Source organism: Electrona antarctica, assembly GCF_951216825.1.
Source record: "Electrona antarctica genome assembly, chromosome: 9".
Taxonomy (NCBI): domain Eukaryota; kingdom Metazoa; phylum Chordata; class Actinopteri; order Myctophiformes; family Myctophidae; genus Electrona; species Electrona antarctica.
The window spans coordinates 39,200,264-39,212,944 of record NC_136790.1 but is presented as its reverse complement, the minus strand read 5'-3'; the positions used below and the strand labels follow the sequence as shown (position 1 = coordinate 39,212,944).

General features: G+C 40.6%; 2 protein-coding genes across 3 annotated transcripts; both read right to left on the bottom strand.

Moving 5' to 3' along the window:
* Positions 1–2,840: 2,840 nt before the first annotated feature.
* fblim1 (filamin binding LIM protein 1) lies at positions 2,841–7,798 on the bottom strand. 2 transcript variants are annotated; one of them, XM_079511444.1, is made up of 8 exons: positions 7,662–7,798; positions 6,792–7,153; positions 6,565–6,707; positions 5,351–5,459; positions 5,089–5,258; positions 4,669–4,847; positions 4,357–4,477; positions 2,841–4,233 (listed from the first exon to the last, which is right to left on the bottom strand). In XM_079511444.1, exons 2-8 carry the CDS (start codon positions 7,141–7,143, stop codon positions 4,123–4,125), a joined length of 1,185 nt encoding a protein of 394 aa, XP_079367570.1. In that variant the 5' UTR covers positions 7,144–7,153; positions 7,662–7,798; the 3' UTR covers positions 2,841–4,122. The 2 variants fall into 2 exon arrangements, with proteins under 2 accessions (XP_079367570.1, XP_079367571.1); XM_079511445.1 differs by having other exon boundaries at positions 5,351–5,444.
* Positions 7,799–10,001: 2,203 nt separating this feature from the next.
* LOC306929987 (transmembrane protein 82-like) lies at positions 10,002–12,641 on the bottom strand (the record flags this gene model as incomplete). The annotated part of the gene is made up of 5 exons (XM_079510724.1): positions 10,002–10,312; positions 11,042–11,226; positions 11,315–11,732; positions 11,871–12,032; positions 12,636–12,641. The coding sequence occupies 5 exons, from the start codon at positions 12,639–12,641 to the stop codon at positions 10,214–10,216; spliced, it is 870 nt and encodes a 289-aa protein (XP_079366850.1). The 3' UTR covers positions 10,002–10,213.
* Positions 12,642–12,681: the final 40 nt, after the last annotated feature.

Sequence of the window (12,681 nt, the reverse complement as noted above, 5' to 3'; positions counted from 1 at the left end):
CAAGGACAGTATGTCCCTAGCAACATTTCTGGGTAGGCCTATAACATTTGCTGATACATGTAAACCCATGTCATGTTGACCTTTAAAACATTTTGAAGTTGCTTGTGTTGGCTTTCAATGTCTGCTAAAGTAGAATGAAATTATGAGCCTTTGAAACCAGAAGCAAAAACCCTATCCAAACAAAATGTTCTGTTTAAAAGTGTACTGTGGCATATGTAGGCTATTTAAAATTATCAGCACTCGCCTGATCGTTCACAATAATTCAACAAATTACATAATTCATAGCCCATCTGCTGTTAAAATATACAGTATGTTGCCTACTGAAGTATTTTCCTTGGCTAGTGATCCGTGGAGTGTTACGAATCAAGGCAATCTAGAGGTGTGTATTGTTGAGCTACTTTAGCACCCCCTGGTGCATAACTTTGTCGACTTTGTTTTACCCACAGACAGACAGACAGACAGACAGACAGACAGACAGACAGACTCAGTAAGAAATATCATACCAAAACCATTAGATATTAAAGCTGCAATCCATAATTTTTTTTATGTGATAACATTAACATTTTTGAAGTGTGTAAGGACAACATTGAAGACAAAAGTGAGGACGCAAATTGTGATTGGCTGGAATGAGATTATGTATGATGATAAGAGCGCCCCTCACTTCACACAGGTGTGATTTTATTTTGACATCTGTATGGTAGATTATGCTATTACAAAACACAAATGCAGACAAGTGATTGTTCTCCAAGCATGCTCTGACACAGGTGGACAAGAGGTATTGCATGAAGCAGGTTGTTATATACTAGACCTGTGCACCGGCCTACTTGGGAACGTATTACCAGTGGTCATAGCACCCGTCTGTCTGTGTCCATTTTGTGCCCATAAACTCTGTATCTGTCTGTCTGCAAACTGACTGTGAAAAGTGGACTAATCAAATGGCAGGTGTGGGGTTGCCATGGTAATCAATTGGCTGAGGCAGAGGCTGGGAATTCTACAGGGGGGACTAGGCTCATTAAGGCCGGGCACTGAACTCAGTGTGGTGGTGTGGAACACGTGTGTGAAATTTGAAGTCGTAGTCCGGGAGCCGTGGGGGTGAACGTTGTTTTGTCTGATTCTTGTAGCTTGGGGTCACCTCTTAAGAATTCAAGAAGGTGCCCACTGCCCAGTGATATCCCTTGAGCATTTTTAGTTATTAACCCCTTAATGCCTGAAACACTAAACAAATCCCTGAAAATAAAGCTTTATGGTATTTAATGCAAAATACTTGGTCTAAAATGAAATGCATCAAATTTGCTTTCTACAGTGTTTATGAATGTGGATATGCACAATATATTAGATTCATGATTAATGCATTATTATCTCATGCATATTAACCCCTTAATATGCATTAATCCCAAAAAGCCCCAAATCCCTTAAAATATATCTTTTGAGATCGAAATGCATCAAATTTGCATTATAGAGTGTTTATCCATGAATGTGGATATGTACAATATATTTGATTTCAGAATAGGGCATTTTTAGATATTAACCCAGCATTCATGCTTAAAACGGCAAAACCCCATAAAATACAATAATCAATGCAGTTGCAACAAATTTGCATTGCAAAATAAATGCTTATTTGGAAGTGGTCATGTCCACCACATCTCCTTTCCTATGAATTAACTCTTTCAGGCTTATCGTGAACATTCTATACCAAAACATCAACAGAACATTATGTGCATGGCAAACTATATGCACAGGTTTTCACTGTTACTTACAGCCACACTTTATAATTGCACAAATGTCATCTGGGGCAGGTTTGTAATCTTCATGTAGATGGTGGGGCTCATGCAGTGGCATTATAGATCTGTCTTTTCCCATCCAAATTACTCTGGGTCCCATGCTGGTGGACTTGGCTTTCTGAATTTGCATTCCATCCTCAGTGAACATGGCGGTTAAGACTGGTGCCAGCTCATAGGCAAGGGCATCCTCCACATGAACATCATGGTCACTAGACAGGAGTATGATGACCCTTGAATAGATACAGAAGCATTTGAATGGATTTGGCTGTTGTTGCCACCATCTTCACTTTAGATGGGATGGTCTTGTAAAATACCAGGTTTTTTCAAAATCTTGTAAGATTATGTCCCCACTCTATAGAGGCTATGCGCGTGACATCATCATCAAGCCCGGAAGTTATGCAGGAATGCCTACTGAGTGGCAAAAAACTACTTTCTGGCCTTGACAGCCCATACATCCAAACAGAAAAGTCCTATCTGATTCACTGATTGCATTAAACGATGCTAAACAATGTTAAACTCACTTTGCCTTTCGCTTTGCCACTCGATTTGCCATTCACTTTATGCATGCGCACACCCTCTATACAGCACTGTCTACATTGACAACTGGTGTGTCTATCTAATACTTTCCTCTGGATGTTTGCTTTGTCTAGAAGTCCAGTTCTGTCCTTTGTATCTGCTAAAACCCTTAATTTAGCTTCCTCTTTGTGACAGAGATGTACTGTTGCAGGGTTCTGCCCTCCTCTTCCATCACTTAGAGGGCGCAAATCCACGGGTTCATGTACTTTTTATTTGCATTGTAATCCCCATAGGGGGATTTCAGATCGCCTCATATAAGAACTGTGTTTGAAAATGAACATGTCATCCCGGCCATTTCACTCATATGGATATGAAGAATCAAGAGAAAACGCTATTGTTACTGCTACTGAATTAGTTACATTTTCGCTAGAAACAGTAATCAAATATGAGTGACTGACTGTCGCAAACGATACAGAGACACCTCCCTGACAATAACGCTGAGACAGCTTGTTTATTTAGTGTTTCAGGCATTAAGGGGTTAATAACAAAAATGCTCAAGGGATATCACTGGGCACCCTTTTGAATCAGTTGAGAAAAAAACATTTACTGACGAAACCACGTTCAGCCAAAAATCACCCTTTGACTCCCGGACTATCGGTGGGTGGAAGGGTTCTCGAGTTACGTGGATTACAGACGTACATACGTACACACAGAGACGGGGTGCAATTATTGTAATATATATATGAATATCCCTGTAGCTGCCCAATCTAAAAAGACAAAGGAAAGTGAGAAGGCATTTTTTGTATAGTCTGCAAGCTCAGGTTAAAACATTAGCCCAACAACTTCTAAAACATAGACATTGCACAGGAAAGCCATTAGACGCTGTTTTGTTTTAATAAGCATTGGTATACATGAAAGAATATAAGTCTTTTCGAAATACAAACTGTTAATTTAGTTTCTCAGTTGTATGAATATTACTGAGATATTGTAATGAAACATTTATGTATTTTATGAATTAGTATCTACAGTATGTTTAGGGCCTTAAAAAAGAAATTCCAATTAATGAAAGAAACTATAGGAATATTTTCATACTATTTTTCAAAAGACAAATTACAAATTTTCATTTTGAAGCCAGAAAACACTGGCTTATTAGCCAGGCTAAGAAAACACAACATCTTACATTTCACAAGGTTTTGTGAAGAGCATATGTATGATGAAAGGCTGGATTGGATGGATCTTCTCTTTACAATAATACAGTGTGGTACTCTATCACAGTATTATTTTCTAACAGAGAAGTAAGATTGACAGTTTTGTATTAGTACTTGTTACAGTCGCAATCTTTCTTATAAACTGATAATTATTTTTGTTTGTGTAGTACACCGCAACCCAATGTCATTATGCCAAATTATTGCTAGACTCCAGATAAAATATATTAGTTTACTTTCTCATTTAAAATAATATATTGATTGAGGTACTGTATATTGGTGGATATTTTCAAAATTGGGCAATTAAGAAGAAAGAATACTTACCATAGTGTTTTTGCATTGTTATAATTTCTTTAATATAAATATCTTTGGTGCATTTTGTAGTGTATTATAGAGTGCAAAAATATCAAGTATGAAAGAAGTATAAAATGTCCATTGAAGGGCTATGTTTTACTATTGTGAAAGAAATAATCATCTACAAATAATGCTATTGGCAAAGGAATGTTGTGACATTCACAATCTCTATCTTTGAGATGGATGAGGCAAGTGTCTCATCTTCCAGCCCCAGGCCTAAAGCCACTTTTCCATTGGTCATCTTGTTGTGCGTTCCAAGGACAATGTCAGTGCTGGGCAGAAACCAAGGACAGGTGACACGACTTGCACAGCACTCTTCCGTCCAAGGGATAGCAGCCATAGTCATTTGGGTCAGGAGAGAGCTGGATATCACAAATCTGCAGACAACATGAAATACAGAGAATGTTATTGAGTAGTGGCTTAGCAAACATTTATTTAGTGGTGTCCCTGAGTGCATGTGCAAATAAATGCATGTCTGTTTTTCTGCGCAGTATGCCCACCTCACAACGATAGCACTCCTCATGGAAGGAGCGCCCCAGGCATTCTACAGTGTAGCTATCAATACCATCTGCTCTTGGAATGATTAGTTGGTTGCAGGCACTGCACTGTGGGGCATATTTCCTGCATGGGTCAAAGTTTGTGGACAAAGGGAATATTAATTTAAGATTCATCATCAAACTTAACAGGCTACTCCTTTTATAAATGCAACACAATTTGGCATTATTCAGCTTATAATGCATGATACGTGTAGTAACGTTGTGTCAATATTTTCTTTGGTATCAAACCAGATTTTTCAGACAGAAACATTTTACCTATAGTAGTCCTGGAGGCAGTACACTTCTCCCACTTCTCCCTGAGCAAATCTTTGCTCTCCAATTTGTTGACTGCATGTTGCACAGGTAAAGCAAGGTGGGTGGTATGTTCGTTCCAGTGCACGGATCACATGATCTTTGATAACTTCACCACAGGCCCAGCAAAGTTCCAAACTGGCCTGAGTGATAGATAGAGACATGTGATTCAGAGATATATATGTGATTCAGATACAGACTTATATATATATATATATATATATATATATATATATATATATATATATATATAATGTGTTCCTTACACATATGTAAGTATGCAACCATGTTGATGTTATTATGTTATTATGTGTGTAACTAAACACTGCATGCCATATCAATCAGACTAATCCTAAATGTAAGGAACTTGAAGCTGATACATACCTGGTAGCAGTCCTCACAGAGTGGGATTCCTGCCTTATTATAGTACAATTTACCAGCCAGTGGAACATGGCACTGCCTGCACTGGAAGCAACTGTCATGATAAGTTCTGTTTAACGCCTCTACTGCAGGTTCATTAAGAGCCACTGTCTTCCGACAGAAGCCACACACCTCTGGAAAGTACACAAAAATAAAATGTAAGTCTGTATCTTATCAACAAATAATAGCTTAATAGCTGTAGTGATGAATATATACTTTATTTTACCATTACTCTCTGGGCTCATCTCCTGGTGACAGTTGTAGCTCCCTTGGGACTGTTCATCTTGAACACCCCCACTAGATGGTGGTCTTGGCTCTGGCTTGAATGTAGGTAACTGTCAATATAAATTCATATAGCAAACAAAATATATAAAATGTAAAAACAAAGATTGTAGACTGGGCACTGTAGAGCATTAAGGGTTTTGAGGGATCACTTCACAGATTTCTTACAGTATTTCAACTCACTCATTCTCCAATTCAAGAAATGAAGCACTGAAGAGGTACGGACTGCCTGTTCAGTGATCCACTGCTTCAATGCTAACATCTCTGAATTTAGAAAGACCTTTCCAACATATGCTAAGACTTAAACAGACACTATCACCACATTCAACATTATCTCTATATATAATGCACAGAAATCACAAACTTCAAATATATATAATCGTTGAAATGGGGATAGGCCTATATTATGTGCAGGTCTGTAACTATTTCCTTTCTATTTTCTTACTGGACAGAGATGGAACACAGCTCATTTTATTGAAGGAGCCCCCAACTATTGTGAGCTGATCGCTTTTAGTAAAATACATAAATTCCCCTCTGACCAAGAACAGGAAAGGCTACAGGAATCTAAGCTTTCTGCTTTTACTCAGTCAGCTTTATTGGTCTGTGTTTTCATTATTTCTACAGTGAGATCCAGCTGTAATGGAGGCCACAAGAAGTCAAGTTACTTACAGAGAGGTCAACAGTTTGAAAACATCCTGTTTTCTCAAGAAAAGGAGCATGGGCTACAATGTGTTTTCGTGTCATCCAATCATATCTAAAAGGCAGCTGTGTTTCCCTCAAGTAATCTGTTCTGCAGATGAGTCCCCATAACCGCTTTGGGAGATGATGCAGTGTTTGTGAAAGTTGTACTACTACAGTGTGTAGCTACAAAACTGAAACACTGAACTGACAACTGAAAAGGCAAAAAGAATGCTTATGTGGTTTTATTTTTTAGCATTAATTGGCCTTGGCCGGCTTAGCGGTCCAGGCACCTTGGCTGGTAATCCAGCATGACAGTGTTGCAGGTTCGAGTTCGGATCCCGACGAACTTTGCTGTGTGTCTTCCCCCATCTCTCTCCCCATTTCCTGTCAAGCTACTGTACGTCTATCAATAAAGGCAAAAAGCCCCAAAAATACATCTTATTTTTTAGCATCATTGTAGCCAAGACCCATGCATACCTGTTTGTTATAAGGTGGTGACTGGATTGTGTACAGGGGGAGTGAGGGAGCCTCTCGAAGAGTAGGGGACAATAGCGGTGCCGAATCTTCAGAGAGTTCCGTTCCCACCGATAAGGGCAGCGAGGGAGAAAGGGGAAAGAGCTCTGTTGAAGAGAGGACAACCAAAATCAGATGTTGAATCTACTTGTATAATGAAATTTGTCATCAAGATGATTGTTCTATTTTACCATCAGATCCTCTGTGCACTAGGTCCTTCTGTTGGTCTGTGTTTGCTAGACTGAGTCTTGGATGGGTGACTGCAGGTTTGGAATCTGAGGGTTTGTCCTGGGGAGCTGGATGAATAGGACCAACACTGTCTGCACTGCTGCTGGACTCAGAGGAAGAGCTATCTTTCTTGCGCCTTTGTGTGTGGACGCTGTCGCTTGGCTGGACTCGCACCGCAGTGTGCTGCACATCTCTCTCAGGGGCATTGTGTGTCTGGAGTGCATGCTGCTGCTGTGTCACAGTAGCACGGCACGGAGATGCTAAAGTAATGAAGACAGAGGATACCATCCGCTTTGGTGGAGCTGCTGATGCCATGCCTCTGTAACTAACAAATTCACATAGACATGCGCACGCACGCACGCACGCACACGCACACGCACACACAGGATATGAGACATAGGAAGAAATCACTCACTACTAGACATTGAAAACTGTTTACAGCATTCCTCAATAACATTGTGCAGTAACAAAGCTGACCCGAAGTAGCATCTTACATGATCTTTTGCAACAACTCTTCAATGTACATTACACAGAATCCATGACTGTATATACACCAGGCCCCAGTTGATTGCAACATGGCAACATTACATTATCAACAAAATCAAGTTTGCCATTGTGTACAACTGTACATGCCCTTTTGGCCAACTTTCTCAAAGCATTCAGTTTCAATGTTTTCACTAAAAACACTCATACAAGTTTAAAACCCACAGATCTCATGGACTATAATGACTCCCTTTAGAGGGACATGGCTTAAATCTAAATGATCTGAGGCTGAGCCCCCCCACCCCCGCCTCTTCTTATCTTCTGAGGATCTGTTCCATGCTAGTACATACCTGAGACAAATGTGTGGTATGATGGTCAACTCTCTCTTCTTCCTTTCACCCCCTTTGTATCTCGACACGTCTGGTTTGTTTCTCTATTTTCCCTCCTGATCCGCCACTGAGAGGGTTTTGGTTTAGTTGTGTAGAAAGGGCAGCTATCTACAAAAGCCACTCCTTTTCCTTCTGTACCTCCCTCCCCAAACTCCTCTTCCATCGACCCCTCCTCCCTCTGTGGCTATATGACAATCCCTCTCTCTTTCTTTCTCCCGACCGTAAAAGGTGAACAGTTAATCTCTGGCAAAGTGTAGTAGTAAAGGGGGAAAAAGCATGACACATACAAATGAAAAAGTGGGCAGGTACACAAACGCACTGCACCTACGTGTGTGTGTGTGTGTGTGTGTGTGTGTGTGTGTGTGTGTGTGTGTGTGTGTGTGTGTGTGTGTGTGTGTGTGTGTGCGCGCGTGCGTGCGTGTGTTAGTTTGGGTATGTTCATGCATGTGGAACACACACACTTTTCAAATACAATACCAGACAAAGTGCTCACTCATAAATGGACAAGAGTACACAAAGTCCCTCCCTTTTTCCACCCCTTTATCTTTTATCTCTTGAAATTCAACAGGATGTGACTGTACCTGCCTTTTCCACCCAATATCAATCTGTGCTCTTTCTCTCTCTCTCTCTCTCTCTCTTGAGAGCCTTGCAGCTCTCCCTTATTGTTCTATCAGCTTTATTTTCTCTACCTCCCTCAAAGAGTCTGGCTCCCTTTTTCTTCTCCGGCTTTCCTTCTTCCCTTCCCCCACTGCATTATATCACTTACTCTTAGCCTTGACTTACTATCAGTATCTATAAGGCTTTGCTGTCACTTAGTTCTTATCGACATGCAGTTAGAACATTTAAAACACTGGCTGATAGTGACTGAATACAGAGAGACTTCTTAACATCTTGGCATAATTACCAGCTCTCAACTGCTGTACTAAAAGCAGCTGTAAATGAGCAACTTCATTACAGCACAATGAATCATGACATTGTGCAAGAGGAGTTGGTGGTAGTGTCTGGAGCTCTGGGAGAGAAAAAAGAATGCACAAGGGAGAAGGGCAACAGTACTGTGTGATGTCTGTGAGTTATGAACCAGCTGCTTTGTTGTGTTTGCTCTCCTCGACAGACCGACGGGCAGTATCAGCTCTACTGATCAGCACATATTATGCCTTTTCTCCTGCAGCCTGAACTGGAGGAATGCCCTCCCCTCACATCATGAGCCAATACTTTGGAGGGGAGAGGGAGCTCGAACAAGCACAGAAAATTTGTATATAAAAACACACATGGGGCAAAAAATAAGGTTGAATGTATGTCAGCGTGAAGGAGAAGTGAGACAGGAATGTGTATAGGGACTGAAAGAGGGGTTAACAGGAGAAAGGGATGCAGAATAAGGGCAACCAATTGTGCGGGGAGCTTGGTCAAGAGGGTCTCTGTTGTTCCAGGGTCTAGGAATGGAATGTAGCAGTGATGTCAGAGTAGCAGGAGGGAGCATGCCTAGTGATGACACAATTCCCCTGAATTCTGTGCCCCTCCCCCACCACTAAAATGTTCATTAAAACATTTAAAAGTAACTTGGCCGAGTTAGCAGTGTAACTCTTCAGATTGTGAAAACATAAGAGTGCAATAATCACTTTAAATGAGATATAACTGCATGAGTTATGGACAACAAGTCTACGAAAGGTTTTATTACAAGGCCAATGTGGAAGGGGAAAAAAGTCTCACTAAAAGAGAAAGGAAAGAAGAACCATGTTCAGAGTTCAGACAAACATTATGATTCTAATCTAAAAGCACAACTTGGTCAGACTGAATGAGACCAATTTCTGAAACTGTAATAAAACATATGTTTTCCTTTCTGTAACCATCTCTTAATGTTTCCAGAGTGTACTTCGTGTACTTCGTGTGAGAAACTTTGCTGCAAATTATGCTGACAACACTTTTCTTTCGGTTCTTTTTTTTTCTCAGATGCTTGTGCAAGCGGGAGAGTGGGGGTAAAGTACAGTTTTTGCTGACAACACACCCTCTGCTGTTTGAAACTGTTGCCCTGTAGAACCTTTCATCAACTTCCTGCTCAAACATTTTTCACATCACTATCAATCTTGTTTTGATGAGTATTGATGTATCAGTACATCAATACTCACCAAGGGACATTTTTACACTTTGAGATTTAACTTCACATGGATTTTACTGTGAAAGAACAAAACATCCACTATTTACTTTGCATTCCATATCATACAATGGAGCAAGCAAATGTTATGTAGTATTACATTATTATTGACTCATTTCAAATGACACCAATATGGAATATAAGCTGAGCTGTGTAAAATGACAGTTTATTTCAGTTCAAAACAACGTTAAGAATAAACTAGATAACAGGATTTGTGCCAAAAAATATAAACATGAATAATGTGTTTTCTATTTACGGTTGCTGAGGTCATTTGTTAATTTCCTTAGAGGTAGGTAGTCATTAGTATTGAGGTAGATAGAAACATACAGTATATTGCCTATGATGACAATGTGCTAAATTATGTCTATGTGTCAGCTGACTTTGTGGGAATGATTTGCCTTGATATCGGTTTGTAGCTCGTAGCTTCCAATTCCTTCTTGCCATGGCTTTTGTCTCCTTCCACCTAAAGATGGACAGAGTTTAATGAACACGTTACTCAATATTATTAATAAACTGTGCATATTCTATTTATAAACAAGTTACAACAGACATGTCTTCATATCAAACAGGAATGACAACAATCTACTATTAGTAGATTAACCCAGAGGTTTTCAAAAGGGGGTTAAAGGGTATTTGAGAGGGGCTGCAGGGGGTTCCCAGCCATTAGCCAAATGAGTAGTTTGTTAATATTATTGTGTCCGGGTAGCTTTCAACCACAAGGTCATGGTTTCGATCCCGGGCTCGAACTCAGTATATGAGTAGCATGGCTTGATGTTGTGCGATAAGTACTGGGAGCTGATGGTAGGTGTTGCACTCCACTTTAGCAATCCATCTCCCAGAGGTCTAGCGTATTGAAACAGGGATAGACTCCCTCACCCTGGCTGATACCGACAATAATTAAAGCCTCTGTGACTGTGTTAATATCATTATAATTCAATTGACTTGAAATTATTACAAAATAAAAAAGTGACTATTATATTATGATGTTTCATGAACCATCGTGAATCTATTTCTTGTGTAGGCCTACAATTATGTCATTCAGACAAACATGCATTTCAGCCAAAACAGTGTCTGTCAGTGTCAGTCAGGAGTCAGGACAGAATCATTATGGGGTCTCTATGACATAAAAGTTTAAAAAGCCCTGGATTGACCCATTCATTAATACAAAACACAGTTGTAAGTTCCTACAGACCTTTAGCAGATCTTCCATGAGGCCCTTGGCGGGCAGTAGGCACACTGCTTCTCCCAGGAATGAAATGAGGACATGAAGAACATCTGACCACTGACCCACTGTGAGCATGAGCACAAACAGGGCCCCTAAACGCAGTACCACAGTGTGCAACAGGGCCTCTGCACCGGTCTGCCGATGTTGCTCCTCTGTGGACAAAAAATAACTTATAAGAATGCGGACTGAATAGATGAATTATCTCTCTCTCTCTAAACAATGACTTGTCTTCACCATTACCTTGAATAGAGACCACCAGCATAGTGTAGCACAGAGTCAGAGGTGTCCAAAACTTTAGAGCATCAGTTTGTGACAGAAAGTGTTTGTACACAGCACCGATGGAGGCTAGACTTCCTATTGCAAATGCAAGGAAAACCACTCTTTGCAGTGAAGTTAGTATAGTGTGTCCAGAGTTCAAGAGAGAGATACACTTCCCACAGTAGCGCTCTGTGCTATGCAGAGGGTAAAGCCTTGCTATATGACTCCAGTAACGTTGGCAAATGCCCATCAGGAACCAGCTAAGCCCTGCTGCCAGCATCAAGCTGAGAGAGCTGTGTACAGCCCCCTCGTGGAGGAAGTCAAGAGTGCAGGTAAGGACACAACCCAGGGAAAACTGGCATTGGATCAGGAGCAGCGGGTTGCCTCTGCCAGGGTCATCCTGGGAGTAGAGAAGGCAAGGAATGTTGGTGAGTTAGAGCAATTTAATATACATGAGATAAACAAATGCATACTGTATTTAAAACAAGAAGATATTGATTAAGCAACTCCTCTCTCACTGTGCGTGTCAGAAACTCACCCGTGGTGTAGTCATCCAAGCAGACACAACCCTGAGGGAGAACTCCAACACTAAGAGGGAGGAGACCCGTGAGCCCACCATGGAAAAGAGAGCAGTCAGGCACCAGAACTGGAGTGATGTCTTCCAGTGCTCTCCTACCAGGCCATTTGCAGAGGGAGACCTCTGTTTCGGGCCATTCTCACTTTTAGAATCACTTTGGAGACAAAATCATTTAAACATAAATTTTTGCAAAGACACAGATTATCTTTAACATTCTCTAAGGCAGTGGTTATCTACAGGGGGGGGGGGGGGGGGGGGGGGCTTTAGGTGCTTTTGCCTGAAAGTGCCCTTTTCCTGTCCTTTTAATTTTTACATAACGTATTGCTTATTTTACTGTCCAATGACGTGGGCCAAATATCTTTCTCCAACATAAGACATCCAATGTACTATTTCTGGTGTGAAATGGCACGAGGGACCTCCACAAAAAGACCAACTAAAAAATCTGTGCGAGCTGCACGTGCCCACAAATGTGCCCTTTTGTCAGGTTTGATTAACATTAATTGTCAAATAGGCTACATTTTGAAAAAAATAGCCTACTCATGAAAATAGCCTCCAAGCTCACAAGAGGCATTGTGAGCTTGTAGATCTATTTTCACAATATTTATCTGTGGAACAGTCAAACTAAATTTAATACGTCAACTCCTACAATTGTCGGGGGGAGTTTAAATATGATTCTTTTGTCACTACCTGAAAAGGTTCAGAACCACTGCTCAAAAATAATCTCACCTGCATGTTCGAATGAATAGATGAATTTTTATCAGGTTACAGAGCA

Excerpts from the sequence above, each read along its gene's own strand:
- fblim1 (XM_079511444.1), bottom strand. The coding sequence starts at position 7,143 with ATGGCATCAGCAGCTCCACCAAAGCGGATGGTATCCTCTGTCTTCATT. Across the intron at positions 6,708-6,791 it reads AGTGCACAGAGGATCTGATG|AGCTCTTTCCCCTTTCTCCC; the intron begins GTAAAATAGAAC and ends TCTCTTCAACAG. Across the intron at positions 4,234-4,356 it reads AGGAGTGCTATCGTTGTGAG|ATTTGTGATATCCAGCTCTC; the intron begins GTGGGCATACTG and ends TGTTGTCTGCAG.